Source organism: Chanos chanos, chromosome 4 (assembly GCF_902362185.1).
Source record: "Chanos chanos chromosome 4, fChaCha1.1, whole genome shotgun sequence".
In the NCBI taxonomy this organism is placed as follows: domain Eukaryota; kingdom Metazoa; phylum Chordata; class Actinopteri; order Gonorynchiformes; family Chanidae; genus Chanos; species Chanos chanos.
Window position 1 is genome coordinate 45,423,734 of NC_044498.1, and position 27,302 is coordinate 45,451,035.

Genomic DNA, 27,302 nt, shown 5'->3' on the forward strand with positions numbered 1-27,302 from the left:
TGCCTTGCAGCACTTAGTTTAGCGTAATGGCTTTCCAATGAATCTGCTGATTGAAATGTAACTGGTGGGGCCGCGGGCGAAGCTCGGGAAAGGGACAGAACAGCTAAGGAAATAATCAGCAATATAAGACAAAAGATCTTCTCTGCTCCTACTCCTCTATACCCTGTCCTTTCACACATATAGGCAATGCTTATAGTCCATATATATGTGAGGCAAAGGGAGATATGCATACACTGATGAAAAAATTATTAAGCCTGGAACCGCTTCCAGCAAATATAAATTAGCATATTCAGGGTAAATATGCAGACTATTTACGATAATAAGGACGGATTATTCAATTCAATGAATGTTAAATAGATGAGGAAATTGTGTGTCTTATCTGCGATGCCTTCTATTTATTTTCATCTCTTTCGAACTGAACTCTTCATTTTGTTTTTTTGTTTTTGTTTTTTCTTTTCTTTTTCTTTTTCCCCCCTCCCTTTTTTATTTGTCCTTTTCCATTTCCGCCTCTTGTCGCACCTCCCGTCTGAGGAGACTGTGGCAATGTCGTGTGCTGAGCTGGCCTCCACCTTTATTCCAGCCGCTACTGGTGGCAGACATGGGGAAGAAACGCATCGCCCCCGCGGCCAGCGCGCGGGATAAGCGCTTTTCATTATGCGCAGCCACCGATAGTGGACCAGATTAGCAAGCGCTTTGTATGCATAAAGGCAAAACTAACAGAATGAATGAAGATTAAATAAAGATGACATTTGCGCACGTGTACTTTTTTATTGAGGCACCCGCTTCCCCCCCGCTCCCCCCCCCCCCCCCCCCCCCCCCGCTCCCAAAAGCCATCAAAGTTTTTCTTATACCAGTCTTAACTGTTAGGCCTCCATAGACAGAAAAACATTTGGAAAGAGGTGTGTTTAAGCCTACGCGTGTATATGTCCTTACATGGACGAGTCTGTCAGTCAAGACATTCTTGGGAAGAAACAGCAATAGGGCATATGGACACTGTCTCATTCTCTGTCTAATTTTAATGTAATAATATGACCTAACCTCCATAGTGCCACAGGCTCAAGAAACACTCTGTTGGGTGTTTATCCAAATACAGCGTGATGCAATGTACCACAGAGATCAGAGAGTCATTCTCAGAGAGTGAGCTTTATAAAATCAAACTCTCTCTCGCTCTCTCTCTCTCTCTCTCTTCTCTCTCTCTCACACACACACAATCACACACACACTGTACATTTTATGTGAGGCTGTGCTGCCCCCTTCTGGAAAGAAAGAATCCTGACAATGTAAAACAGAGCTGTGCAGATTGATGCTTTGTTCCCTGTAGATGTATTAAACTATTGATGTGACAACCTTTGCTAGACAGCACTTAACGGTGCACCACTATAGAACTGCTCAGTTGTGAAACTTGCACAATACGTGCTGGATAGTGGAGAATCAGATTTAACCCCATCCTCATGCACAGTAAAGAGTGGCAGACAGCTATTGGTACAAATATTCTTTTTTGTATAAAAAAATAATCTGTCTTGCTCTGTTATTGGCTTCCTCTTGGAAGCGTACGACAGCCAAACTTTCTGGCACATTTATCCTCAAAAGCATGAAAATGAATATTCTGCTTGTTCGCTTTTGCTGTTATCAAGAATGAAAATAAACCTGAAGCCCCATGAGGTCAAAATGCATAACCCATGAAAATCCTATTCAGAAAATGATTCATTGACTTCATTCCCGGGACAACATATCTTGACTAATTTTTATTCCGTGTGGACATTATCAGGTTTTCTCATTACTGCCCCAGGGTGCTGAGTGATTAGCGCAAAACCAAGTAAGCCGTGTCACACTCATTGTTATTTCATGGAAGTATTTGCCTAATCGAATATTTAACTAACCTCACAATTTATGAGTGATTGCCTTGTAATCCATGTCAGCAGGACACTCCTTCCTCTCTGAGAGGCATGACACCAAATTTGCTTCTCTCCCTTGGCTTAATTATACAGATGGGATGAATTAGGCCAGTGGTTTTCAAGGCTCTTCCTCAGGGATCCCCTGCTCTGAGCAGTTTTGTTTAATCTTCACACTAACACACCTGATTCAACCGATCAACTCATCAACATCCCTTTGATTAGCTCAATCATCTGTGATAATGTGGATAATCAGTAGAATCAGGTGTGTTAGTGCTGGAGTTAAAGAAAAATGTGCAGGGCAGGGATCCATGAGGAATGGATTGAGAATCACCGAACTAGGCTGACAGTGATCTCTTTCAAATACAAAAAAAAACCTGCCAGTGTAAGGCCTTCTCTTTGACTATATGACATGATTTCAAGGACACTAATGACATATAAAACCAGCCAAATAAGGAAATCACCAATTTCATCAAACGAATCAACCCCAAAGAACAAAATATTCTTATTGCATCTCATTTTATGCGCTCTATTTCTAAGATTAATGTCTAAAGGACTAAGTGGGAATTTGACAATGCAAATTGCCTGAATAAAGCAATGACAGGATTAGGGCTTCTTTTACATTGTAATGAGTTTTATAGTTTTATCACATTAAGAGGAAAATTAGAATGTGTTGCAGGGGCGGTGCAATGCTATGTCATCCAGAATTTGATGCAGATGTATTTTCAGGTGGACAAATATGAAAAAGAATTAAGGACAATAGATTTTGACAGGTTTTCATTTTTTCCGAGGTGAACACAGATTAATTTAACTAATGCTTTTAATTTACTCTGTTTTCTCTCTACGAGTCAGTAGTTGAGTGTAAGAACTGAAGCTGTTTCTAACGTCTGAAACCTGATATCTTACATCTCACCAGCATGTAAGAAGAATACATGCCAGAGTAACTAAAATGAAAGATCTTGATGCAATCAAAGCCTTTTTAAAAAATTATTTCATGTTACAGCAGTCGCAGTGGAACCCACACCATATCTGTGCTTTCCCTAATACCATACGGTGAAATATTAATGTCAACATTTTTCAGGTACATTCGTAAATAATCGCCTTGAAATAGTCAGTAATATTTTTTTCCAAAGGCATTTTTAAGTGTGCCCCAGTTTAAAAGCATTATTATTATACCAATTCTGCCCTCCACCCCACCACTCAAAGGGACATCTAATCAATGAGTTTAGTCCTTTGGATTGTCCATCATTAGAGACGGATGTGGGAGCGAGATTAACTGGAGCCTGAAACAAGCTGGCAAGGTTGTAGACACAGGCATATAGGGCCTTTACATCAGCATCAGTGATTTGCACAGCTGCAACAAGTTAACATCACGAGGCGGAGCCAGAGAATACAGAAACGCACACACACACAGGTCCTTGTCCACCGACTTTCTAAAGGAGGAAGAGTTATCTGTTTTCTGTCGATTTCATCTGTGCTGATTTGGCAAGTAAAGAGTTAAGTCCGGTACTACGCACCTCAATCAAAAACTCAGTAACTCTCCCACTCTATGTCCCTTCTCCTGCACGTACACACTTGTTCTTCTGCATTTGTGTTTACAACGGTCAAATCCAGTGCAAGTGGAGTTGCTTTGTTTAGATCATTGGGGTTATACCATTATGGAAAACTGCCATTGTGGTTGATTATGGAGTTTAAAAAAACAAAACAAAACAAACAATAAAAACAAACAAGAAAAAAAAACACAATAGCATGCTGTAGCATGACAAGGAATTTATTTATCCTCCAGCAATTACTGGTGCCAGTAGGTGGCGATGTACTCCTGTAAGTCAAAAGCCAGAATACCTTGTGTGTTTTCATTCTCAAGGAGGACCAAGCTGACATCCTCAAGATGAAATAAGTGTTTCTTGTGATAAAGGCATCCTCTAAATATAGTGACGCCACCTGACTGTGCTGTATTATGTCCTATGCTTGTGCTGCTTTGTCTTCGACAGTAACTACATTGCAGTTCAAACTATGAACACAAATCTTTTTCTCAGAGTAAATGTTGGGGTTGATCAAATACACACTAATTTTGTTTGATTGGTATTTTGATCATAAATACATGAACAATCTCACATTATTATAACTCTGAGGACTGGCCAGTTGATGGGAATTCATTTAAGTGAATATGCCGTTGAGTTCAGTATGAATGGGCAGAAAGTGCTTTTTTAAAGTGTATGGAGCTCACGTGTAGCAGAAAACTCTATGTATCCAGAACAAACAAAGCCCTCCTATCTGATTCTTGACTCATACTTTGACCCAGTAAGCTGTGGTGTCTCACGATGTGAATGGATATACCCGCCCAACTAGAAACTCATTGACGCCACCAGAGAACATGTTCCCGCCATTCACAAATTTGTAAGGCTATCAGTCAGAATCTGTTTGAATTCACAACTTTCAGCCATAAAAGCCACGCGTATGATCACATGAAAATCTTTTTTTTTTTTCTTTTTTCTTTTTTTTTTTAACTTTTTAACTTTTCAACGACACCCTGATTCTCTTTTGTTATTTTGTCCAGTGGATAATACCTAACTTTGTAATCCTAATCCATATTCCCAGTTAGAGTGCACAGGGCCTGTTAGAACGAGTCATGAAAGCATGTGAAATATTGAAATGTGAAATGTGGTCATGAAATAATGTGAAATAGTGCTATTATTTATAAGGCAATATTTATTCTTGTATATTCATTTGCTGTGGAATGTAGTGAAACAAGTAGCAATGGGTGCTTTTCCATCTTTATGACCCACTGCCATAGATAAACATGTTCTGGAATATTCCTTTGGGATTTTCTTCTTTCTGCCTGATAGAGCTTGTTGAAAAAGAGATGTAGAAAGACAGATTAAAAACAGTTTGTCTGTTGATGTATGTGTGTTTCAGAATGGTCCATGATGGAGCATCTAAAAGTCGATCCCTGAAGTAAAATCTCTACTCTGTTTTCAATACTGACCTGGAGATGTTCCAAGAGAAACATTAACCTAACGTTCCAGGCGGTTTTCTGTACATTGAACTGACATTCTGGATGCTTCTGTGAGCACTGGGAGAGATCACACAGTCACTGCCTGGGGCTCCTTAGTACAAAGAGAAACAAGACACACTTACACACACACACAGACATGCACACACATACATACACACCCATAGGCACACACACACACACACACACACACACAGGGGGATCAGCGAATGCACATAGATAGGAATCTTGTCTAAGTGACTGATCTCATTGAGAGAGGGTGAGTACACTGGCAGAGACTGTGGGCATTTCTGTGTTTTAAATATGTTTTACAGGAATGCAGGTCAGACAACGTGATACACAACCTTCCAGTCATATGTGCAGGCATACAGATGCCTCTACCATAATAACAGTAAACACACACACACACACACACACACACACACACACACACATAAACATGCACAGAGAAACAAGGAGAGAGAGAGAGAGAGAGAGAGAGAGAGAGAGATTTTAAGCTATATATTTCTAATTGTATGAGTAACTTTAAAGCACTTAAAGCATATACATTAAGTGTATACACACACACACACACACATTTAGCATGAGCTTTAATTGCTTAAATTGAGGCTTGACCAAAAAGTTCTTTTTACTTCACATCTCAAGCTTAATTTAAAAACAAAAGGCAAAATGAAAGGGTTGGATTTAATTGTGTTTAGAAAAATTAGTTTGGAATTTATAATAAGCGCTAAACCACTGTACTGATCACAGCCTGAACATTTCCATTTTAGTTCAAGGGTCAGCTCACCTTTTTTTCTGCCTGCTGTACCTCTACTCTATTAACCTTTCTCTCATTTCTACCCTTTTTTCTGTTCGTTTCCTCGTTTCCTTCCTACTATTCATGTTTACTTCCCTGTCCAGTCACCTTCTAATCTGACCTCTTAAATAGATCTAAATAGATCTGGTTTTCACTGAGACCTTGCTGGTGTATCTTAGCAACAGGTTCTCACCAGGGGTGACAGAATGGGCTGTTCACAGTCCTACCCCCCGCCCAGACACACAGTGACACACACCGGCACCCCCAAGCTAAAATGTTTTTACTTGCAAAGAGTATGAGGGTCTGGTACACTCGATTGGAGACTTTGAATTGTCTATGATAAAAGTGCACATATTGGTTCTAATATGACACATTCCTGATTCCTCTGTACATTTGAAGACATAAAAATCATACAGTCTTCATCCTATAATTTTCATGTGTGCGTTCACATGCTGAAGAATTGCCCTTTATGCATAATGTATAAGGAATTAGGCAGTTTGCTTCACTCCTGATCATATAAATATTCATATCATATATTGTTTTTTTTGTACACAGGGACTTAGCAACTCATCCACCCAAATTGAATGTGAATTGAATTTTTCCATAAAAGAAAAATACAAAATTTATGTGAGCACTGTTTATGTGTCACCTGTGGAAGATACAGTATGTATCAACCCTAGTTAATATGTCGAGGATGATTTTCAGACATATTGCCTGTAGCTTAAGGCGACATCCATGAGTGACGTGTGTGTTTGACGACACTAAATGGCAGCTCTTAAAATAACGCGTTCTTTCCTGAAACCTCCAGGAATCGGGAGACAGGATTCAGCACCACAAAGGAAGTGGACAACTCCAGTTACTGTCGTTTCCAAATAATACGAGTAAAATTACTAGAGCTGCCAGAGTAACTTTATAATTTGATGTCGGGGTCAGCATAAATGTTTTAGACAGCATATAACAACAACGTTTTTTAGTACATCTTTTTTCATTAAGAGTCCTTTCCCTGTTGATTCATTGCCCAAGTACAGTAATAAATATGGTTTTGAACGGCTCTCTCGTGAGTTTCGCGGGAGGTATTCAGCTGCTGGCGGGAGAAGACACCACTGTGATTTTGCCCGTTGTTCTGACCACAGTTTCCACGGTCGGAATCTGCGGGAATCTCTTGGTTTTGCTCGTGCTCATCCACAGTTTCAAAACAGGGAGAGGGTCAGAGGCGCACGCACTGCTAGTCAACATGAGCACGACTGACTTGTTGATCCTGGTTCTATGCGCACCATTGCGGGCGGTCACCTATCACAGACGCATATGGACGCTTGGGTACCTTGCATGTAGGACGTCGGAGTGGTTACAGCAGAGTTTCTTTGCTGTCAAAACTTTGACACTGGCGACAACGAGCCATATGCGCCACAACTTTTCTTCGTTTACCAGGAATGACTTTCCTTTCAGGCCGAGACGCGCGCTGGTTACCGTGGTGACCACATGGATAGTTGGACTGGTCCTTCCAATTCCTAACGTTGTGTTCTCAAAGTTGCAGTCCCGTGGAAATCTGACTTTGTGTGTCTATGAATTACATCCTCATTTCTCAGACTTCATGGGTGTTTTCAGCAAGATGCTCCCACTCACCGTTCACGCTGTTCCCTGTATTTTCGCTGTCGTATGTTATATCCGAACCATAATCCTCACCAAACCGAGGGCACACGAGAATCCTGCACGTCAAATGGAAAGCTCGCTGATGCTTTTGAGTGTCACAGCTGCCCATGGACTCATGCTGCTGCCGGAGTGGAGTTCCTGGATGTGGGCGCGACATAACACCGACGAAAGCTGCAAACCACCGGCGGCTTTGCTAATAATCTCGCAGGTTTGTGCTTATCTGTCTAGTGCACTCACTCCCGCTATCGTCTTATCTATGGTTGAGCCGTTCAGAGAAAGCCTGTCCTGCCTGTGGTTGCTCGCAACTTGTCGAGACATTAAGCACAACCCGAAAGCAGAGGGGAATGGGTCCGAGGTTCGAAACATCGTCACCAACGCGCTGGATAACTTAGGGTCTGTGTCTCAGTCCTCTGTGACGGGGGCCTGCATAGACACGTTTGGTCGTACTCTTCCAGACCTTGAGCATTTTTGGACGGAACGCCGAAATACTACAGTTGCGGAAAACCACGATCCGTTTCCATGGGAAAGACTTGAGCAAAGCAGTTCGGAACTTCGACCCTTGTGAAATCAGTTAAGAGCAACACATTGTTACAGACGCTCCTCTGGCGTGTAGCGACGTTCAGACAAGAAACGGTTTATTAAGTAAATTAATTCAATAGGGAGTCACACAACTCATTCTGGAGAATTTGAGAAACAGCTTTATAGGGTATCAGTATATTAGACATGCAGCAATCGAAGACACTGGCCACTCTATTTATTTTCAGAAAAGATCGATAACCCCTTGTCATTTATCTGTGTGCTGTAACCATTAGACTTAAATATATTTATTAATTCCTGGTTTGTGGTTATAAACATTTCTATGTAATGTATTAAGCTTCGTATTTCTGTATAACAAAAAATCCACTTTCAAAATGTTGTTGACTGTCTCTGTTTGTTCCAAGAAATAAAGTATAATAATTTCAACATTTATTTTTTTTCTCTTTATTGCATAAAGTTAGAAAAATAATGCTAAAATTAGTTGGAGGTATTTATCCTTCAGGAGTTACATAGTCAGTTGATTATACAACAATAATGTAATTTAATGTGTAGTGAAATGTCGTGTGTGAGAGAGAGAGGGAGAGATAGAGGGGGGGGGGGGGTGAACCACTATAATCCAGAGGAGCTTTGAAACGCAGAACACACACTATATAACATCAAGTCTACCAGACAGGCAGCTTCCTTGGAGCTTTCATTAAGCTTTTGTGCTCTATTCACAGTGAAGGTCAAGACTCTGCAGTGCACTTAGGGGTAATAGGAGAGTCTATTACTAGGGGATTGCTGATAACCTTTCGTTGTGTTTTGAAATGGTTCCTTATTGAAAGGATCTTAAATGTCCTTTCCAAGGTCCCCTCAATAGGTCATAATGAAAACAACCTTGACATTTACATTTTACAGATCAAGGTTACAGATAAAAGACAGGATGTATTTGAACTCTAAACCAGCTAGTGTTATTACAGATATTACAGCATCACAGAGTAGTAATTAGCATTAACAGAGCTTGACTCTGCAAACTCATTCAATCAGTGTCAGTAGCAGCAAACCCCTGTAGTTGTGTTCACTCCTTCAGCTCCTCCACTGTTGTATAAAATGACAGTGAAAATCCAAGCACCGCCCTTTTGCTCGCATGAAAGTCTTGGTCTGCTGGCTTAGATGGGTTACTCTCATTGGTCAGATCAGAACACTTTTTGACACAGCAATCATAGGATGCAATCCTGTGCACCAGGAGCACACAAGATGATTTAAACTGAAGAAGTCTTGTTTCAGTGGGAAATTATAAAATGGTCAGTATTAGTTCCCTGACTTTTCATCTAGATCTTTCCTCCTGGGGTAAAAGTTGCCTCTGCACAAAGTTCTCCAGCTCTTAGATGTAGTCATCGAGAGCTAAAATCTTACAACTTTGTCGTCTAACTGCTTGATCAGAAGCTGATTACTGTCTACAAAACTGGTGTGAATGTTTCTCAGCCATTCAGAGGCATCGTGGTTGTTATAAACAAGATGTGTCCCGCTCCCTCCTTGTCTAAACAGCTAAACAATCTTTTTGCCCTCCTTTGGCCATCTCCCAAGGACTCTTTGAAGGTCATACAATTCCAGGACGTGCTGTCATCAGAAAATTTCTCCCAAGCACCTTCACATTCGCCAGGCAAGAGAATCTGAAATGACTGAGTGAATTTACAGCACAGTACTTGCACACATAGTGCTCGAAGAGCTGGAAGTATTACCTAATGCTGTTCCGGACTGGCATATATTCATTCTCTCAATATGTAGTACAGCATTAGGATTATATGATCATGTGGAGCATATGACATATGTCACCATGTGATTATCGAAGCTAACCAACTAAAGTAAAAACAACATTCCTACGTGTAAAAATGATGATATTCTTTCTGTTTTCTAAGACACTCTTCAATCCAATCAGTCAGTTTCAGTACAAAAGCACATACGTGCCCTGTAGTTTTGATATGACTCAGCATGATGCTTTCTGAGAATTCATTTGTTTGTTCCTGCGTTACCAAAAAAAACCAAAAAACAACAACAACAAATAATCATGTACACACTTATCATGTGTGCACCTGTTTCCGCTGCTGTATCTGCAGAGAGTGTGGGTTCTGATAAAACTATGTGCAGGAGTAAATGCAAACCTATCTGCAGACTCATATTAGTCACATAATCACGTATGTAACTGCTCACATTACTCACATAATCACGTATGTAGACACGCTAGCAAAATAAACACCAGCTTACAAAAATGTTACACTCTGCATTGGTGCTCTTCAAAATGCCCTGGCAAACTGACATACAGAAATACACCCATTCACGCACACACACACACACACACACACACACACCCAGCATAATAACACTGAAACAACACAGATTATATCTGCATACTCACACCGACACATGAGTGCTGGGAAGAGACAGGAAGGAGAAAATTAGTCACCAGTGCTTAAATGGGGAATCATCACATATGAAGTTCAGTGGTTCTCAACTCTAATCCTGGGGGGCCACTGTCCTGCAGTTCTTTGTTTTAACTCTTCATTATCACAGTTAACTGAGCTAATCAAGGGCTTGATGTTTAACTGATCGATGGAATCAGGTGTGTCAGCCCTGAACTCAGGAGAGTTAAAACAAAGATGTACAAGACAGTGGCTCCCAAAGGACCGGAGTTGAGAACCTCTGCTCTAAACCATCAAAACAGATATTAGACTTTGCACCAGAGCTCTTTGGGATGCCCTAACATGCACAAATACACACACACACACACACACACTTTAAGTATCACCTTAAGCAGACATTTATTAGAGATTATTACGCTGTTGAGAAAAGTGTGTGCAGTTTAATTCAGTAAAAAGAAATTCGCTCAATAAAAAGAAACACGTTTTAGCGGTGTGAAAAGAAACTTTTCTGAAACTGAAGAGTCAATTTCAGTCAGCAATACAAAAAACAAAATGTCAACAAATGGTTTATGTTTCAGGTTTGACCGTTTTAGCCTAATATTTAGTTCATTCTAATAACAGAAAAAAAGCGTTTCTAAGTTGACTTTAATATCATTCAAAGACCAGTGCTTTCACTCCCCACCAGTTTCCCTTTTCTCTAGAATCTTCTGCAGAATGTGTCTGGTGCGCTCCTCCTCTCGAGTATGGTAGAAAGAGGCACAGACTTTTCGTCGGAGGCGACGAGCAAACATCTCACCCATCAGCATGAGGAGAGCAATGACCAAGAGCACACACACAGAGGTCAAGGTAGAGGAATTTGGCGAGGAGAGTTTGTGAACACACCCCTTTGGCAAAAGTGGAACAGTGTAGGAGTATTGCTTCGTCAGCTTGTGGACGCCCCCAGGTATAATTCCAATGACTGTGGTCGTCATCTGCCAATCAAAACACACAAAAACACACAGTGAAACATCTCGAGGATAAAAATAGCAAAGCCCAGATCTTTAGGATCACTCATTCTTAGTTTCCACAGCAAATATCATTGCGAATCAGTCATTATACAAGAAACATCAACATAAATCATTTTAATAAGATGTAGGGCCACAAGACACTACTACGATAACTTTGACGAGAGATTCTATATAACATATAAAACTCCACTGTAAAGATGTGACGCCGCTCTTTAACTACAAATCCCACTATTTCCTGTTATTCTGGAGGAGTCCACGAACAGTAGAACAGAAATGTTTCACCATAGGATGAAGGTGAACACTCAGGATTGTTTTGCATTCCTTGGCATTAATCTCATCCTCTAAGAGTTTAAGGACCCAAAAAAATTAAACCCAACGTATAACAAACTGTTAGAGCCCTTCGTCAAGAGAACAAGGTGAGGGATGACTCATTTTGCCTTTTTTTTTTTAAACATAACAACTATTATTATTTACAATGTTGTAAATTAGTTTGTATTGTTTAGAATGCCTCATTCGAAGTTTTTTTTTTTTAACTTTGCAGTTAAGTCTCCAAATATTAGCATTGTGAAACTCAGCTATCATGGCCAGCTGAATTCATCAATCCCCATTTATAGACACAGTAAGCACACAGTAAGAACACAGTGCTGAAAAAGATAAGAACGTGTAGGAGAAAAGACAAAAGAAAAAATGTTTCATTTGAAACACATTTCTTTTTTCTTTTTGACATTGTAATTGCAATTGCAAATTTTGTCAGTCTAGAAATGAAGACACTCCTATCAGAGACACAGTGGGTTTTTTTGTGTGTGGGTCAAAATTATTAGAGCATGAAACTAGAGCACTCTCTCTCTCTCTCTCTCTCTCTCTCTCTCTTTCTCTCTCTCTCTCTCTCTCTCTCTCCCTTTTGGAAAGCTCTTAAATATCTTTAAAACACCAGGGGCTTAACTTCCTTGTTAATAAAGATGCTTAGCTGGTCAAATGGCAACTGTTGTAGTATGTTTGGAACTACAAGGGCAAATTATTCATAGAGTGCTCTATCACTGCAGGGCTCAAATCCCATTTAAAATCTTTGGCGGACGCTGTTCACTGGCTGAGTTTTAGACAAGAAAAGAAGTTCATTTTTATACTCTACTGAGAGGCGAAATGACTGAGAGACTGACAGGTGAATGGGGGATTAGAATATTTTGTGCTTTCTGCTCTGTGTTGAATGGCTTTGAGGTGTTGGTTTTGGAGTTCAGGCTGGGACATACTCACAGTCATCTCTGTATTCAAAAAGCCGTGAATCTCTGGGATGTCAGAAGACCAGGCCAACAGACCCTGCAGCGTGGAGAAAATAAAGTGATCCATGTACATCATCATTGCACACAATGATCCGTAAAACAGCAGGACCAGGGTCCCCCACAGACCGCGCGTTAGTTCCCGCGAGGTCACACGGATGCCTGACGTCTTCACCAGCTTCTTCCTGTAGCTCTCCGGAACCGTAGCGTCGCCACTCCGACGCAAAGCCTCTTGCAAGCGCCTGGACAGGTACACGTTATCGTGCTTCACATCGGTGAGGTAGCCAATCAGATACGAGGCAGAGTTGCCAATCATCAGAAACACAAATATTCCGGCAATCACCTTCTTGAGCACGTGAGAGACCACACTTATAGACTGGTGTAAGGAGTTGACTTCAGCCTTCATTTTGTTCGACGTTTCAGAGAGTCTCTTCTTCATCCCCTCTATGTTGGCATTATCTTGTATGTCCAGATTGTTACTGGTTTCTACAATAGAAGGTATGCTGTTCAGAAAATCCTTGACGTCATGTAGAGACTGAGACAGTGTTTTGCCGGACTGAAGGGCACTTTCGGTTACGTTTCCGGCGGCACATTTGAACGTGTCGAGGGTGAGGCTGATGTTGCGGCTCATGTTGGGGACGCAGCTGGTGACAGAGATCAGCAGAGCAGTGGAGAGAAGGATTTTGCGCCCCTGTTTGGTCCCCAGCGATGGCACAGTCACCGTGACGACGCACCGCAGAGGATGGATCAAAATCAGCAGCAACAACATCAAGCACGCGCATGGGCCTGCCACGATGGCAGATTCAACCAAGCTGTAGTTCAAACTGAACGCCATCCACACAAATGCAAGACCAGAGATTGTACAGGAGGTGAAAACACAGAGGGCTATGAGGATCAGAACCTCACTGACATTGGACGGATGGGGTTTGGAATACGTCTCCCAAAGGAAGGCCAGCGTGGAGGACAAACGGTGTATACGGGACAGTCTACAGAGAAAACAAATAAACAAAAGCTATAAATGACAGTCATGACAGATGACAGATGAACTATGAAAGGAAGTCCCACCAAAGACATTCAAAAGTTATCTGCTTATTCTGTTCAAGCAGAGTGCGTGAGCTAAATTGTGTGAGCTAAATATTGTGCATTTTTAGGTGATTTGTGTTAGAAATGGCATTTCAGCATATACTTTCAGACCATGATGAACTCCTATCATGCAGGCACCAAGTTCAAAACACCGCTGGCATAGCTTTACTATAGCTTTACTGGAGGTATGAATTTGAGTGTTGAAAATATGTAAAGTTGGACACTTACACAGCCTCTCTGGCTCTCTTTGAGTGGTTTGATAGAGTTTCCATGGACCTTTGATTGGTGCAAGCTAAAGTGAGGAATTCCTGAGAGAGAGAGACAGAGAGAGAGAGAAAGAGAGAAAGACAGAGAGAGAGAGAGAGAGAGAGAGAGAGAGAGAGAGAAAGAGAGAGAAAGAGAGAGAGAGAGAGAGAAAGAGAGAGAGAGAGAGAGAGAGAGAGAACAAGAAAGAGAGAGAGAAAGAAAGAGAAAGAGAGAGAGAGAGAGAGAGAGAGAGAGGCCAGGACAGAGTAAGAGTGGCCACAAAAACTGTATTCTAAGTGTGTTGGATTTGAAAGAGAAATCCATACTATAGCTTTTTGGATGTAAATCACGGTATCTTTCCATACAGAATCTTAACCTCATTTTCTTTTGCTTCCCCGAAGCACACTATAAAGACGATACTACACATTTTACACATGATCCCAATGCAAAAATACACACAGTGACTTCACACATATATAATGTATAGATGCCAGAGATATATAGTCTTACCAGTAATCCAGCTAGAGGACAAGTTGCAGTTGTTTAAAATGCAGTGGGATGTTTTGATAGCATGTGTGAAAAAGTTCAATTTCTTATGTCCACTAAGCTCGTTTTGACACCTCTGCAAGTTCCTCAAGCATCTAATGCTGAATATTAATGCAGCTCACACAGGAAACCCTGATATCATGCAAACACATATGCACACACACACACAAACACACACACACAGAAAGAGATCCTCAGCTGTATATGTCACCAGAGGACAGTTATGGACATACCACAAGACCAGTACATTGGAAGATGTATTTATTGTTACAACTTGGATTCTCCTGATATTAGAGATCTCCATACAGCCATAGCTCAACTCCAACATCGCAGTCATGTTGACTGGCACAATGGAAAAAAGCTGCAATGGACATCATATAGATCATCACAAAGGACTGGCACAAAGATACAACCACAAGAGCCTCTTTCCACGGTATCAGATGCAAATAGGAATGTTATGATGTGATTGTGCTGCAGTTCCTTCTGTTTGTATGACTGTTTCCATGCAGTAAAGTTTATGTTCATATGCTAAAGTCTTTACAGACTGCAGTGTGTTTCAGGAAGAAGCTGCTTAATGATGTCTCAGGTCAGCTGATGCAGCTGTACTATGGGCAAGATTTTGCCTGCAATAGACATTATCTCCAATTTTTCTTTTTAATAATGTCACAGCATTTGTATCCGTCGACTGTTCAAGGAGACATCCTCGCTTTTTAACTTCATAATATAAAGAGACAGTAGAGAGTTGTCCTCCTAACCTTCGGTGAAAGATGGAGGTAGATCAAAGGTTTGCATCACCGCAAGATGATGAAGTTAAGAGGAAGGCCTCAAACTGCTTGCCAAACGTTGCATTTTGAGAAAGGTCATTCCATCAACAGGCTTTAGCGGGGTCAGCGCACAGCTTTTACCGTGTCTCTTTGCACACTCACCCATCAGGCTGTCAATCAGCGGCCTAGCGGGCTTTGTGTAAGTCATCCGCCATTGTGTTTTCTGCAGCCTCATGCATTTTTAAACTCGGATGTCCTCTTTTCACTGATGGTTGGCTCGCCACCCAAAAGTGTTTCTATGCTTTCATGATTTGCCGCCAGAAAAAACATATGTCATCTTGCTCAAATTGGGCACAGCGTGTTCTTTTTCTTTTTCTTTTTTTTTTCCCCAGAATTAATACTGCATCTACAGTAAAAACTTGGCTACCATCAGATGATGGTGGGAAGATGGTCTCACCCTCCACCTCCCCACGTCCTAAATAGCAAATTCCAGATTTGAGTGGTTTTTTTGTCCACACTCTCACATTCACTGATGAGAATCTCTCACTGTCACAACCTGCACCGCCATTTTGGACTTTTGGTTTGACATGTCTTTGTGCTCCTGTTCTTTGTCTGTCTCCGCCCCTCACCTGTACCTGTTTGTCTAATTATTACCTTGTTAATTTTATCCAATCCTGTTTTGCCCTGTTTAGTTCTCCCTCTATTTAAGTCCTAGTGTTTGCCTTGTCCATGGTCTATCGTTCTGTCACGCTGGTGGTGTGGTGCAGGACCCAAGTGCAAGACACGATGATGTGGGTGAAAAAACGGAAGGCTTTACTTAAAATGAAGACCAAAATACACGTGCAGAACAGAAACAAAAACAAAGGCCAATAACAAAAAGGTGCAGCATGACTGTTGTGCAAACTAACACAAACAACGATAGACAAAGGACAAGGAAAACACTAGGACTTATATAGAGGGAGAACTAAACAGGGCAACACAGGATTGGTTCAAATTAACAAGGTTAATAATCGGGACAAACAGGAACAGGTGAGGGGCGGAGACAGACAGAGCAGGAGCACAAAGACAGAACAAAACAAAATGGAGGTGCAGGCTGTGACACTCACATTACTCTCATTAGAATAATCCTATAACTCTTTGTGATGTTGGACTGATAGAGGGGCTGATAGAAATGGTATTCTTTCTTTTAATGGTAGGTTGGAAACATAAGCGTGTCAAAACAATTCTTTATTGAATGAATATGCAACGACATATCCCAGCTAGTCATTTGGTAAAGTGGGAAAAGGAGTAATGTTTTATTGCTATCCACAGTTTGATTTGATAGGCTTTCCCTCCATGAGTATTCATCAAGAAATTCAGCTTCACGTAAAGCATTGATGTGGATGTTCTAGCATCTGTACTGAGTGGAAATGTTTATTTGTCTTTTTGTTTTGTGTTGTTTTGTTTTTTGTTTTGTTTTGTTTTTTAGAGTGATGACTCATATCTGATCAAATTCTACCATTCCATATGGTGAGTCTCAGCAGGACATTTCTTTTTCCTGAGTTTTAGTCACAGAGCAAAATGGCCTGATGAGTGTCATTTCCTCGCATGGCTCAGGATCAATGCGGGTCAGCAGTGTGATTCTATAAAGGGGTTTTTAAAGCCACAGGGGTCTATCTGGTTTAGCTGCAAAACTGTTCCCAATTGAGAGTGACCAGGGTAGCCCTATGCTGCTGATGTGCAAGGCTGGGAGCTGCCAGTTCACACAAACCTGTTCGCACTGTCCAGCACCTTGTTACCACCAGGTATGCAGATATGTGTATTTGTGGGAATTCATAGCATGCACATGCATATCAACACAAAGCGCTGAACTAATCTGTAATAAAAAATAGAAAACTTGAGAGAGAGAGAGAGAGAGAGAGAGAGAAAACAGAGTAATGGTCAAACTCTGAGCATATAGTACCATCTACTGGCATAAAACAGAACAACAGCCATTATTCCTGATCTTGATGTCAAATTTTTATTTCAGATAAAATTAGAACTGTATTAAGTATCCCTGTGGCTCACATCCATAATCTCTGGATTAAAAAAAAAAAAAAAAAAAAGTCCTTTTTGTTCCTATGTTAATGGTAATAGGAAATGTGTCATTGTGCTTCAGTTTGTGTGCTCTTAGAAAATATGTTTTATGTATCTTTAGGAAATGTCTGTAATGTGAAAGATGTATGTGTCTGGACTCTATTTTAAGTTAACACTCCAAAGTGAACTAACATTAAAGCAAATAAGCTCAAACACAGAGGTAAAACTAACACGCCTCCATGTTATTGTGTGTGAAATTCTCAGCCTGGGCCAAATGAGACTGAGTCCCAACGCCACACGATACCTGTTCTGTGACAAAACAACAGAACTCTAACAATGAGTCAGATGCAGTGTAAGTTTATTGTATAGTTCAAAAGGCATACAACAAACTGAGTCAGGTCCCGGGGAGTGACTGACATATTCTCACAAAGCACCGATTCTTATACCTGTTCATATCAATTCCCCAAAAAAGATACACATTACCTCATCTCTTTGTAGGGGGGCGCCTCTGCCGGCCCAGCCTCACAGATTCCCCCTCAACTCTGTATGACATCACATCATTATTTCTTATTTTCCTTTTGCTCCTAAAACAAGTGGTCACCAATAGTTGCTGCCCTGTTCATTAGTGGTATATGACGTACCATGAGACCTTGAACGTTTAGCCATCTGCCTGCGTTGCTAATGACAACATCACTCTGGCAGAGGCTCCTTCCTTATCTCACAGGCAGTCCTTAAGAGCCTCACTGACCTCTTCTTTTTGAACACAGAGAACTTGATATTTCTTGTAATACCAAAGATTGTATAGTTATAACTTTTAATATAAATGATTACATTGATTCACCCCTATAATAATGAATACATTATGGTTACATTGTTTATCATGGTTACTACGGTTAGCTTAAAGGAGAGTAATAATTTTCCAACATTATAAGATGAAAATCCACGTTTCTTTCAAATGAATACTCGAGCCTGCACTAACAGTCACACTGAACAATAATTCTAAAAATTGCATATGCACAGTCAATCACGCATACCTGCACACAGGAATGAATTAGCAACTGAAGTGGGCCCACTAGTCTGTGCAACGGCATCTTGAGTACACACAAACAAACTGAAATGTACATATATGCTGTGTGTTTACATATAGCATAAGAACTTATGTACTCAGGGGCGAGCACATAGCAAATAGGCAGCCCGATGAGTCACACAATACCCCAGGCACATGATGACGCGCGAAAGAACTCAAGCACATGGCTGTTTACGATTGATAATTGACATTAATGTCAAATATTATGCCAGTGCATCTTTTAATCAGCATCTATAACAGCTCGTAATTAAGAGTGCTGTAGTAAAATTAAAGTTAAATTACATCAGATTTACATCCCAATTACTGGCATGCGTACTGTAACAAGACACACGGGGTATAGTGGAATGAGGCCTCTGGCTTATACTGGAAGCCTTTAGGAAGCAACTCTAAAAACTCTAAAGCAACTCTTAAGATGTTCTGCGCATCTGACAGTGTAGATATGGACATGTGGTCCTTGTTGGGTTTATCCGTGGTACATTTGGGCAAGCCCTTACCAATGTCACTGGCACAGTGAATATGTCTTGCCATCAGATTGATGTACAGGCTGCTCCTCCAACCCAAAGCTTCTCTACTAACTAGAAGGAGGAGCGGAGCACAGCGGAAGACGGATATATTGAAAGTAAAATTTGCAGCGAATAGGCGAGGCAGTCATACGTGACCTCTTCTGTAAAGGTAAGAAAATGCTTTAACGCTTACAACAACAAACTTGCCTTGCCTCGCGCGATTTGTGTAAATCCAATTTATGTCACATTCACGTTAGTTACTGTTTCATCCGCTTTTACGGCAGCAGGTGCGCCATTGCGGTTAGTTGAGAGTGTTTGCTGACTTCTATAGTACAAAACGGACAACGAATATGGTTTGGAAGAAAATGCCCCGAAACACATTAAATTAACATGTTCCAGCGAGTGCAAAAACATTTCGAAGCGATGCCACCATACAATGCCATGTATTGTTCTTAGCAACAGGGGTTTTGCCCTGTTCTTCCTGTTCGTCGTGCTGTTTCATGCATACACATTTAGTGTGTTCTGGATTTTGTGGTTCGTAGCTACACTTTTCTGTCTCTTAATTAAATGCTACTGTTTAAATTGAGATATTTATTCAGCTCACGATCATTGTTGATCAAATCTGACACGTCTCGGTCCCAAACCAATAACTGCACAGCTTAGGCAAAATGCTGATGACCTAGTGGTTTAAAGGACATTCTTGCTAAATAGTTTGGCAGCTCTGCCCTTGCGAGAGGATCAGTTTTCTTGACCTCCAGCCGACTGACCTGTCTGTCAGCACCGCTCAGTATTTTTTCCCCCAGAATCTTGTGAATGATGTTAATTTAAGTCTGATGAAAGTAATGAACCTGACAGAGTTAAAGAGAGCTTGTATCCAAATGGGTGGGAACATACTACCACGTCTGTCTCAAAGAAGCCGAGAATGCTGATAATAATACACAAGTCTGTTCCTGAGGGACTTTGCTCTTTGGCTTCTGCATTGAAAGTGTTGCAAAGTGTAAATGTGTGACTCTGTGTCTATGCATCAGTGAAGGGCAAAGCGGTGACATTGTTCATTTCGTCCAATGACCTGATTGTCCCGTAGATGGCTGAAGAAGTTCCACTTGACTGAAAGTAGCAACAGATTACACAGGCTGAGCTGTATACGTGCAAACAAACTGTGATTCAGTATCTTTCACAGGTTCAACATGAGTCTGTCCCTTATGAGCTTAAAACAGAGTCGTACGGAAAGTCGTTTGTCTCAAAAAGCATCTCCTGATTAACCAAATGTTCTACTGGTTGATTGGGAAGGATTTTTCTCAGCCAATGGTTTCCTTCCAGTTTGATTAGATTGATGCAAAAGCACCCCAAACCAGGAACCAAAACAAATACACTCATCTGGCATTCACTTCAACATGGTAGTCCTCTCAGATCCACCTCAGTTAGGCCGCGGTCTGATTCATTAGTGAAGAGAAAGTGTGCTACTGTACTATTCTAGCTGCTATATCACAAAAACATATGCATGTTATGCCAAAGATAACAGCTCTGTTATAACTGTGATCAGGCCATTAAAAGGCAAAGGGTTGTTTTCAGTTGTCTGTAGAGTTGCTGTGAGAATGATATATTTTAAAATATCTGGGAGGTTTGTAGTTTTCCCATTTGATTGCAAAGTTTCACACTGTAATGTACCTGTACAAGTAAGCTTTTAAAAAGTGGAAAAAGGGTCGTCTGTTGCCGTGAATTGCGCCGGTTAAAATTTCCAGTTTGAAGTCATTAATATGTTACTAACTTTGGAGTATATTCAAGGTCATTTAATTTCAGCGTGCTTGAATTACATTTGATGATGTAATACCTGCCACACCCACAACAGCTGTTTGTACTATGGTTGTTATGGTTGGGTGGTCTGCTCTCACTCATAGCCTCTTTGCTGTGATAGCACAAACCGTCTGTAACTCAGTGATATATTCTGTCTTCTTGCTTAGGCAGTTGTTGACAGTGTTCCCAAATGATTCCACTGTACTGTAACATCAGCGTGTGAGGAGTGTTCTGCAGTTACTTTCATTCATTATTTTCATCAGACATTTTTCTTTCTTTTCTGACGACATTAGGTCTTTTCACTTCGTCTTAAAAATTTCAGGGGAATTTCAAGGGATTGAGATGAAGTATCACAATGCTAATTATTCCAAGATATTGTGTATCTGATATGTTTTCAGTTTTCAGCCAAACTATTTACAAAGAACAGTTTTCTCATTGCAAAGATCAAGCGTGTGAGTTCAACCTGAAAGTGAAGATGGAAATAACCTAAATGGGCATGGGTTCGCTGAAATACCAGAGTTAGACCATTACGTTTGTGATTGAAACAGCAAATCCAGTGGAACTTGTTCTAGGCAAGGAGATGAACATGTCGGGACTTTCTCATTTGTCTCTTTGCACTTTCATTTTCACATTCCTCCCTCTGCAGGAAATTACATCGTCTCCCCAGTCTTTTAAGGTTATTGTTGACTGCAGAACGTTTCTATTTCAGGACTGCCCAATATGCAGTCATCCCTACCGTGTGATAAACAATCAAAAGGTGATGAAATAGTCTGAGTTTAAATTCACAGTGTGTCATGATTACATTGTGGCTTATTAATAGTCGCTGCAAATTGTTTCACTGTCCATATAGGACTCATTAAATTCTCTAAGATAGTCTCTGCTCTTTCGTACACTTTTTTTTTATCATTGGGTCCTCTTGCAGTTGTGTCAGATTTACCCGAGCAAGAAACGGCGATAGGCAAGTCAAAGTTGTAAAAAGAAAAAAAAAGGTACTGTCTATTAACTACAGAAAACACACGATTTACCTCCAAATGCTGGGCACAGATTACGAACAAGTTCCAAACGTCCACCATCGGCTGTTCAACACGACCCCTCCCCCCCTTTCCTTTCTTTCAGTGTGAAAATGGCGTATGTGAATGACAAACTGTATCAGAACGTCGTGAGGCCGAAAATGGCTCGGCTAGCCTCAGTCGTCAGAGTCAGAGAGATCTTACCTCATCTCACCTGCCTCACACTCTCTGATCAGGTAAATGCGTCACGCGCACGTCCATAACATACCGACCCATGTGGCATAGTCTGCGTAAAACTAGTAATATTTACCAATGTACTGATCCTTAGTCATGCATGCATTAATAGTTAATAATCAATTGTAATGAAATATGAATATAACTGTGTGTTGCTTTTCATTTGCAGGAAGAGATAGAAGCTAAGAGAGAAACTGTGGGGAACTATAATGCTATGCAGCTGTTGCTGGACAACCTTCGACGAAGGGAGAACTGGCCTGATGTTTTCATTAGAGCACTGTATGAATGCGAACACCATGAACTGGCTGATGAAATAAGTGGTGCTTATAATGCCCTGACAGGACGCACCAGTAAGAGACCTCTCTTAATCTTTAGAATGCCATCACACACCAACATACCATGTACTTCTGCTCGACTACCAACAATGCTTACAAGTTAATGGCTCTTTACACCAAGACAGAAATCTGAAATGCGCTTCCCTCTACAGCATGCTGAAGAGTGCCACAGGAGTCATACACTCTAAAGCAGCGTTTCCCAAAACTGCGTGCCGCGGCATGCCGGTGTGCCATAAGAGCTGCCCAGGCGTGCCGCAGGAAAAATCCATATTCAGCTTTTTTGGCGTTGATAATAATTTAAATGTAGGCTAATTAAATCACATTTTATGTCATTATTTCTAAACTTAACTGACTATTCTGATTGTACTAAACTGCATATTTGCGCTTTCATCCATTTTGATACTGTCTTTATCGGTCAATCCTAGGATATTACACTCACGCGCAACTAACAGCCAATCACACTAGGATATTACACTCACACACAACTAACAGCCAATCACACCTCACACACAGCACAACAACATAGCTGCAAAAGTAGCAAATATAGCCTACAGTTGTCCGCTAATAACTGCCATGCTGTAGGCATAGAAGGGCATAGAAAGAAAATGGACAAATACCTAAAAAGGACGTCCGACCATGAACCTGACCCATCCCCCTCTTGTAGCGCTGAACAGGAAAAGAAAATTAAAGTGGTGATCAGCAGACAATACAATGATCAATACTTTAGCTGTGGGTTCACGTTTACAGGAGATTCCTCTGCTCCGGTTCCTTTGTGCCTTGTTTGCGGGGATTTTGTATGTTTAATGTCATGGTGGTGCGCCGTGAGATTTTCTCAAAGCAAACGGTGTGCCGCGAGAGAGAAAAGTTTGGGAAGCACTGCTTTGAAGTGTACCATTACAATAAAAACCTCAGGTATTTGATCCTGCACACACAGTGCCTTATTATTGATTTGTTGCTGTCTTCCATATAGATCAAAGAGCAGCTGCTTCTGATCCCACTCCTGCTCCTGCCGCTCCCTCGGCAACCGTCACCACAGCAACAGTCCATGCTGCTCCCGCCTCTACCCTCCCCTTGCCAGCCCCCTCGCAACAGAATCCCCCACTCCAGGCAGTTGCCCCTCGCTCGGAGCCCTTGCCCGACGTAGCTTCCCCGGTTGCTCCTCCATCTGCTGCTTCACAGGCTCCAGCTCCTCTTCCACCTGAACCAACTCCTCCTCAAGAGTCCGTCCCACAGGCTGTTGCAGCTCCCTCACTCCTCCAAACCACTACTCCCCAAATCTCCGCCCCGTCGACAGCCTCGCAGTCCCAGACAGATGCACCATCCTCACAGGTTGCTGCCAATGACCCTGTCTCAGTACCTCAGGTTGTGACTCCTCCTTCTTCGGTGCCTGAGGCATCTGCACCTTCTCTCGACGCAGCACCTGAGCAAACCGCTCCCTTAGATTCTGACCCACATGCTACCACCCCTCCTCCAGTCTCCACACTCCAAAACCAATCTTCTATTGAGGTGAGTGAGACCCCCAAACCTGGGGAGGCTGCAGAGATCCACCAACCACAATTAAACTCTGACATACCTGCTGGCCCACCCGTGGCACCTGCTTCAACGAATGCACAACCCCAGTCCACTAACCTCCCTTCAGCCACTGCCCCTGCCCAAACTACTGACTTCCAGGAGGAAGACTCATTGCCAGTGGCAGTTCCAGAGACCCACAGCTCTGTCAGTCACCCTATACAAGACACCAACCCACCTGAAAAAGACAGCAGTGAACATCAGGAACCAGAGGAGAGTTCTGACCCAACCATGTATCAGGTAACACACACACACACACACACACACACCCCCTCTAAGTTCTAAGAACATCTGACACTTCAGCACTTAAACTAACGCATCAAAATGACCTTAATGTAAATTTAACAATATGAACAGAATTGTAGAGATATCATTAAATATCTGAAACCACTGTTGGCTTTCTTTTCTTCACAGCCTGTGGAGAGTGAACACCAAAATCAGGAGTCAAATGCAAGTACAATCCAGGACACAACCGATGCTGCTGTAGGGCCAGTGCCTACCTGTGTAGCCCCTGCTGGCGCAGAGGGCATGGTTTCGGAGGAGGAAGAGGAATTCAGTAAACCTGGTACACTCCAAAGCATGCCAGCCCAGCGGGAGACTGCACATACTGTTGCTCCATTGGAGCCTGTAACTGAAGAGCCATGCTCTGTGACATCTGATGACCTGGAGATAAGCAGGTCCACAGTGACAATGCAGACTTGTCAGGACACCGTCAGGACTCCTCCTGTTGTGGATGAAAATCCTGAGGCAGCAGAAGAGCCCGTCCCCGATTTCAACTCCAAGATCGGTGCTTCTGGTGACGCTGCCTCTGACTCTGTCACCACCCATGAAGCCACATTAACACCATGTCAAGAGAATGGCCTCGGCGGTGACCGCCTCTCATCTCTCAACCAGCCAATAGAAGATCACTATGAGTCTGTTTGTCAGAGTTTGCAGTCAGAGACGCTGGTGAACATAGTCCAGGTGTCTGAAGAGCCCTCAATCCAGAACCTAGATGGTCAGCCATTGAGCAACCTTGTAAATGATGTTCACGTCTCCAAAGAAGTGCACGCCGTGAACCATGACAGCCATGCTGAGAATGTGATCGATCAAGACGTTTCCATTGTGCCAGATGATCAGTCACCTCCGGACCTGGGAAATATAGACCATGTGAATCAGCAGGCTCTTCCTGTTGTTGATCCACCTGCCCATGGAGAGTCAGCTGTTGTTAGCTCCCTGGAGCCAAAAGTTACAGGCTTAAATGTCCCAATGCCAGAGCCCAATGCCAACCCACAGAAGGAGCTGCAGAGCATACAGGAGCAAAGAGAGGCAGTGATGAATGAGGGAGAGAACAGGCAGCTCCAACCAAACCATTACCTTATAGCTGCCGGTGCTGTTGGTGTAGCCCTTTTAATGGCCTGGAAGCTGAAAAATTAGCTGTAAAAAAGTTAAAGAGGACTCTTACCTACAAGCTCCACATTGTCGGTGGCACTTAAGGAGGATACCCATGCATGCAACCCTAGCCCCTATATCTTTCACCTTACCCTGGGTGTTCTGTTTGTGTTTTTAGCGGGGTCTAATAAATGCTCCTTTATGATACTGAAGTCATTCACCACTTGAATAAATTGTAAATCATTAACCAGCTATTCCATTATAATTGATCAATGATTAACACGTTAATAAATGACATTCTTTGCTGTGAGGTACTTTTACACATCGATAGGGGCAATTATGGATGCATATTTACCTGCAATTCTTTTGTTCAAAATGAAGGCTTAAGACCAGAGTCTTTGTCTTCTGTTCAAGGGTTGTTTGGTGGTAAACTGTGTTGTTTCTAGTCACTGACATTTTATCATGTATTTTATAGTGAGTTATGTTTAAATGCCATGATTTTGCCTTGTGACAACTTTGGTAGATTAATGGCGAAATGATATGCAGGTGTAAAGGCACAAATTCTGTTGGAACCTGTGCATTTGATTTCCTGTACACAAGAAAAGAACACATAAACCCTAACACACACACACATACACACACCGTGGAACTCATGGTCTTCCTCCTGATATAAGATATATAAACTTTCTAGGTGACTTTCTCAAGCCTTCACTGCCTGTTGTTTAAGTTGCACTGGACTCACAAAGTGTCCTTAGCTGTGTTTCACTTCTCATCAAATGGGTAGTCTACCGACAGACTTGAAGAAGTGCATTAGTGAATGAATAGAGGCACAGCAAATAATGGAAGTGCTGAGGAGCAGCACTGAGCCAAGTATGGCACGAGTCATTTTTTTTAACAAATGTAAATGCCATGTGTGTATGATGTAAACACAGCTTGTTTGTGTCTAACCTCCTTTATTATCAATACACTGTGAATCTTTGTAACTGAACCTTTGCTATAAACATGCTTATTGAAAGAGACCTGGCCTTTAAATAATCAGTGTTCAACAAGGCGAAAAGAACTCTTTACTCGGCCTGTACATCTAACTCTTGGCTGTACACAAATCCTTAAACTCCTCATTGATTTAATCAAGTGTGTCATTACTGTAATATACAGAAATATATTATGCACTGAGAGACCATTTCAGTGCCGAGTTTGAACTCTTCAGAGACAATGACCCTTTGGATTTTGTGCTTTTCAACTTTTATGCAGAAAAGTTGAATAGAATGATGTGTTATTAAATACTCATAATGAGGATTTCCATCACTTTTTTTTTTAATTATTATGGAATTTCAAAAACAACAACGGTATCATCAGATATGGCTCACTGTAAATAGACTTTGCATTTTGATCTAGTTTCCTAAAAAAAAAAAATGTTTCCTATGTAGATGTAAGGTCAGCATTTAAAAGAGGGACCATTTACTTTGTGTCATGTAAAAACATTTGAACACCTCTGAGAGTAAAATTATGGCTTGGCTCTGGTGTTTTGCTGTTAAATGTATGCTTGATTTTACATGCCTGTCTTTAATCACTTGTATACAAAGAGGGATCATTAAAATGGTTGTGGTATATATGATGACAAACTCTTGTCTGTCTCTACTCCACATACTCTGCATTAGGTGTAAGTGTGAATTATTATGCAGTGGTAATGAGTATTAAGACACCTAGCTGTTACGTGCGCCGGTCCATAAAAGAGTTTTCAAAACAGTAAAACAGTGCCCATATATTTGACAGACGTTTTAACACACGTTCAGTCTATGGCCTAGTTGTGTGATCTCTCTCGTTTCCCAGAATATAAGGTTATAGCCCACAATTAGCAGTTACCGTTAGACCGTAATAGCCAACACCTTCTTCACACCATCTTCTGGCGAACAAGGGAACATTATTGGCTAATAAAATAACCAGAAGTAAAACTAAGACAACGATTGGTCCACAGCGCTTTCAACCGAGTTGCGAGGCACTTCCAGTAACAAATCATGTGGCGAACTGCTTGTGTTGTAAACAGAGAGACGTAAATATACAGTGATGTAAAATACAATGGGAGTCGGACCGAGCGAAATACGTATATTTGTGCCAGCTTTCTACGGATGCTAGTCTG

General features: G+C 41.5%; 4 protein-coding genes across 4 annotated transcripts in view; 3 read left to right on the plus strand and 1 right to left on the minus strand.

The window, feature by feature from the left end:
* Positions 1–6,737: 6,737 nt before the first annotated feature.
* Positions 6,738–7,916, plus strand: LOC115810439 (probable G-protein coupled receptor 151). Its single transcript, XM_030772371.1, has one exon. The coding sequence runs from the start codon at positions 6,738–6,740 to the stop codon at positions 7,914–7,916; it is 1,179 nt and encodes a 392-aa protein (XP_030628231.1).
* A 3,042-nt stretch (positions 7,917–10,958) lies between these two features.
* LOC115810440 (osteoclast stimulatory transmembrane protein-like) lies at positions 10,959–13,403 on the minus strand. The gene is made up of 2 exons (XM_030772372.1): positions 12,546–13,403; positions 10,959–11,258 (listed from the first exon to the last, which is right to left on the minus strand). The coding sequence occupies exons 1-2, from the start codon at positions 13,401–13,403 to the stop codon at positions 10,959–10,961; spliced, it is 1,158 nt and encodes a 385-aa protein (XP_030628232.1).
* A 5,599-nt stretch (positions 13,404–19,002) lies between these two features.
* On the plus strand, positions 19,003–26,365 carry mavs (mitochondrial antiviral signaling protein). Its single transcript, XM_030771130.1, has 5 exons — positions 19,003–19,021; positions 21,763–21,892; positions 22,060–22,240; positions 23,196–24,034; positions 24,209–26,365. The coding sequence occupies exons 2-5, from the start codon at positions 21,770–21,772 to the stop codon at positions 25,208–25,210; spliced, it is 2,145 nt and encodes a 714-aa protein (XP_030626990.1). The 5' UTR covers positions 19,003–19,021; positions 21,763–21,769; the 3' UTR covers positions 25,211–26,365.
* A 911-nt stretch (positions 26,366–27,276) lies between these two features.
* Positions 27,277–27,302, plus strand: part of pank2 (pantothenate kinase 2) — a 5,358-nt gene continuing 5,332 nt past the window's right edge. Inside the window, exon 1 of the mRNA XM_030771971.1 lies at positions 27,277–27,302. This exon is cut by the window's right edge and continues 292 nt beyond it. The gene's annotated coding sequence lies outside the window, so the exon portion shown is untranslated.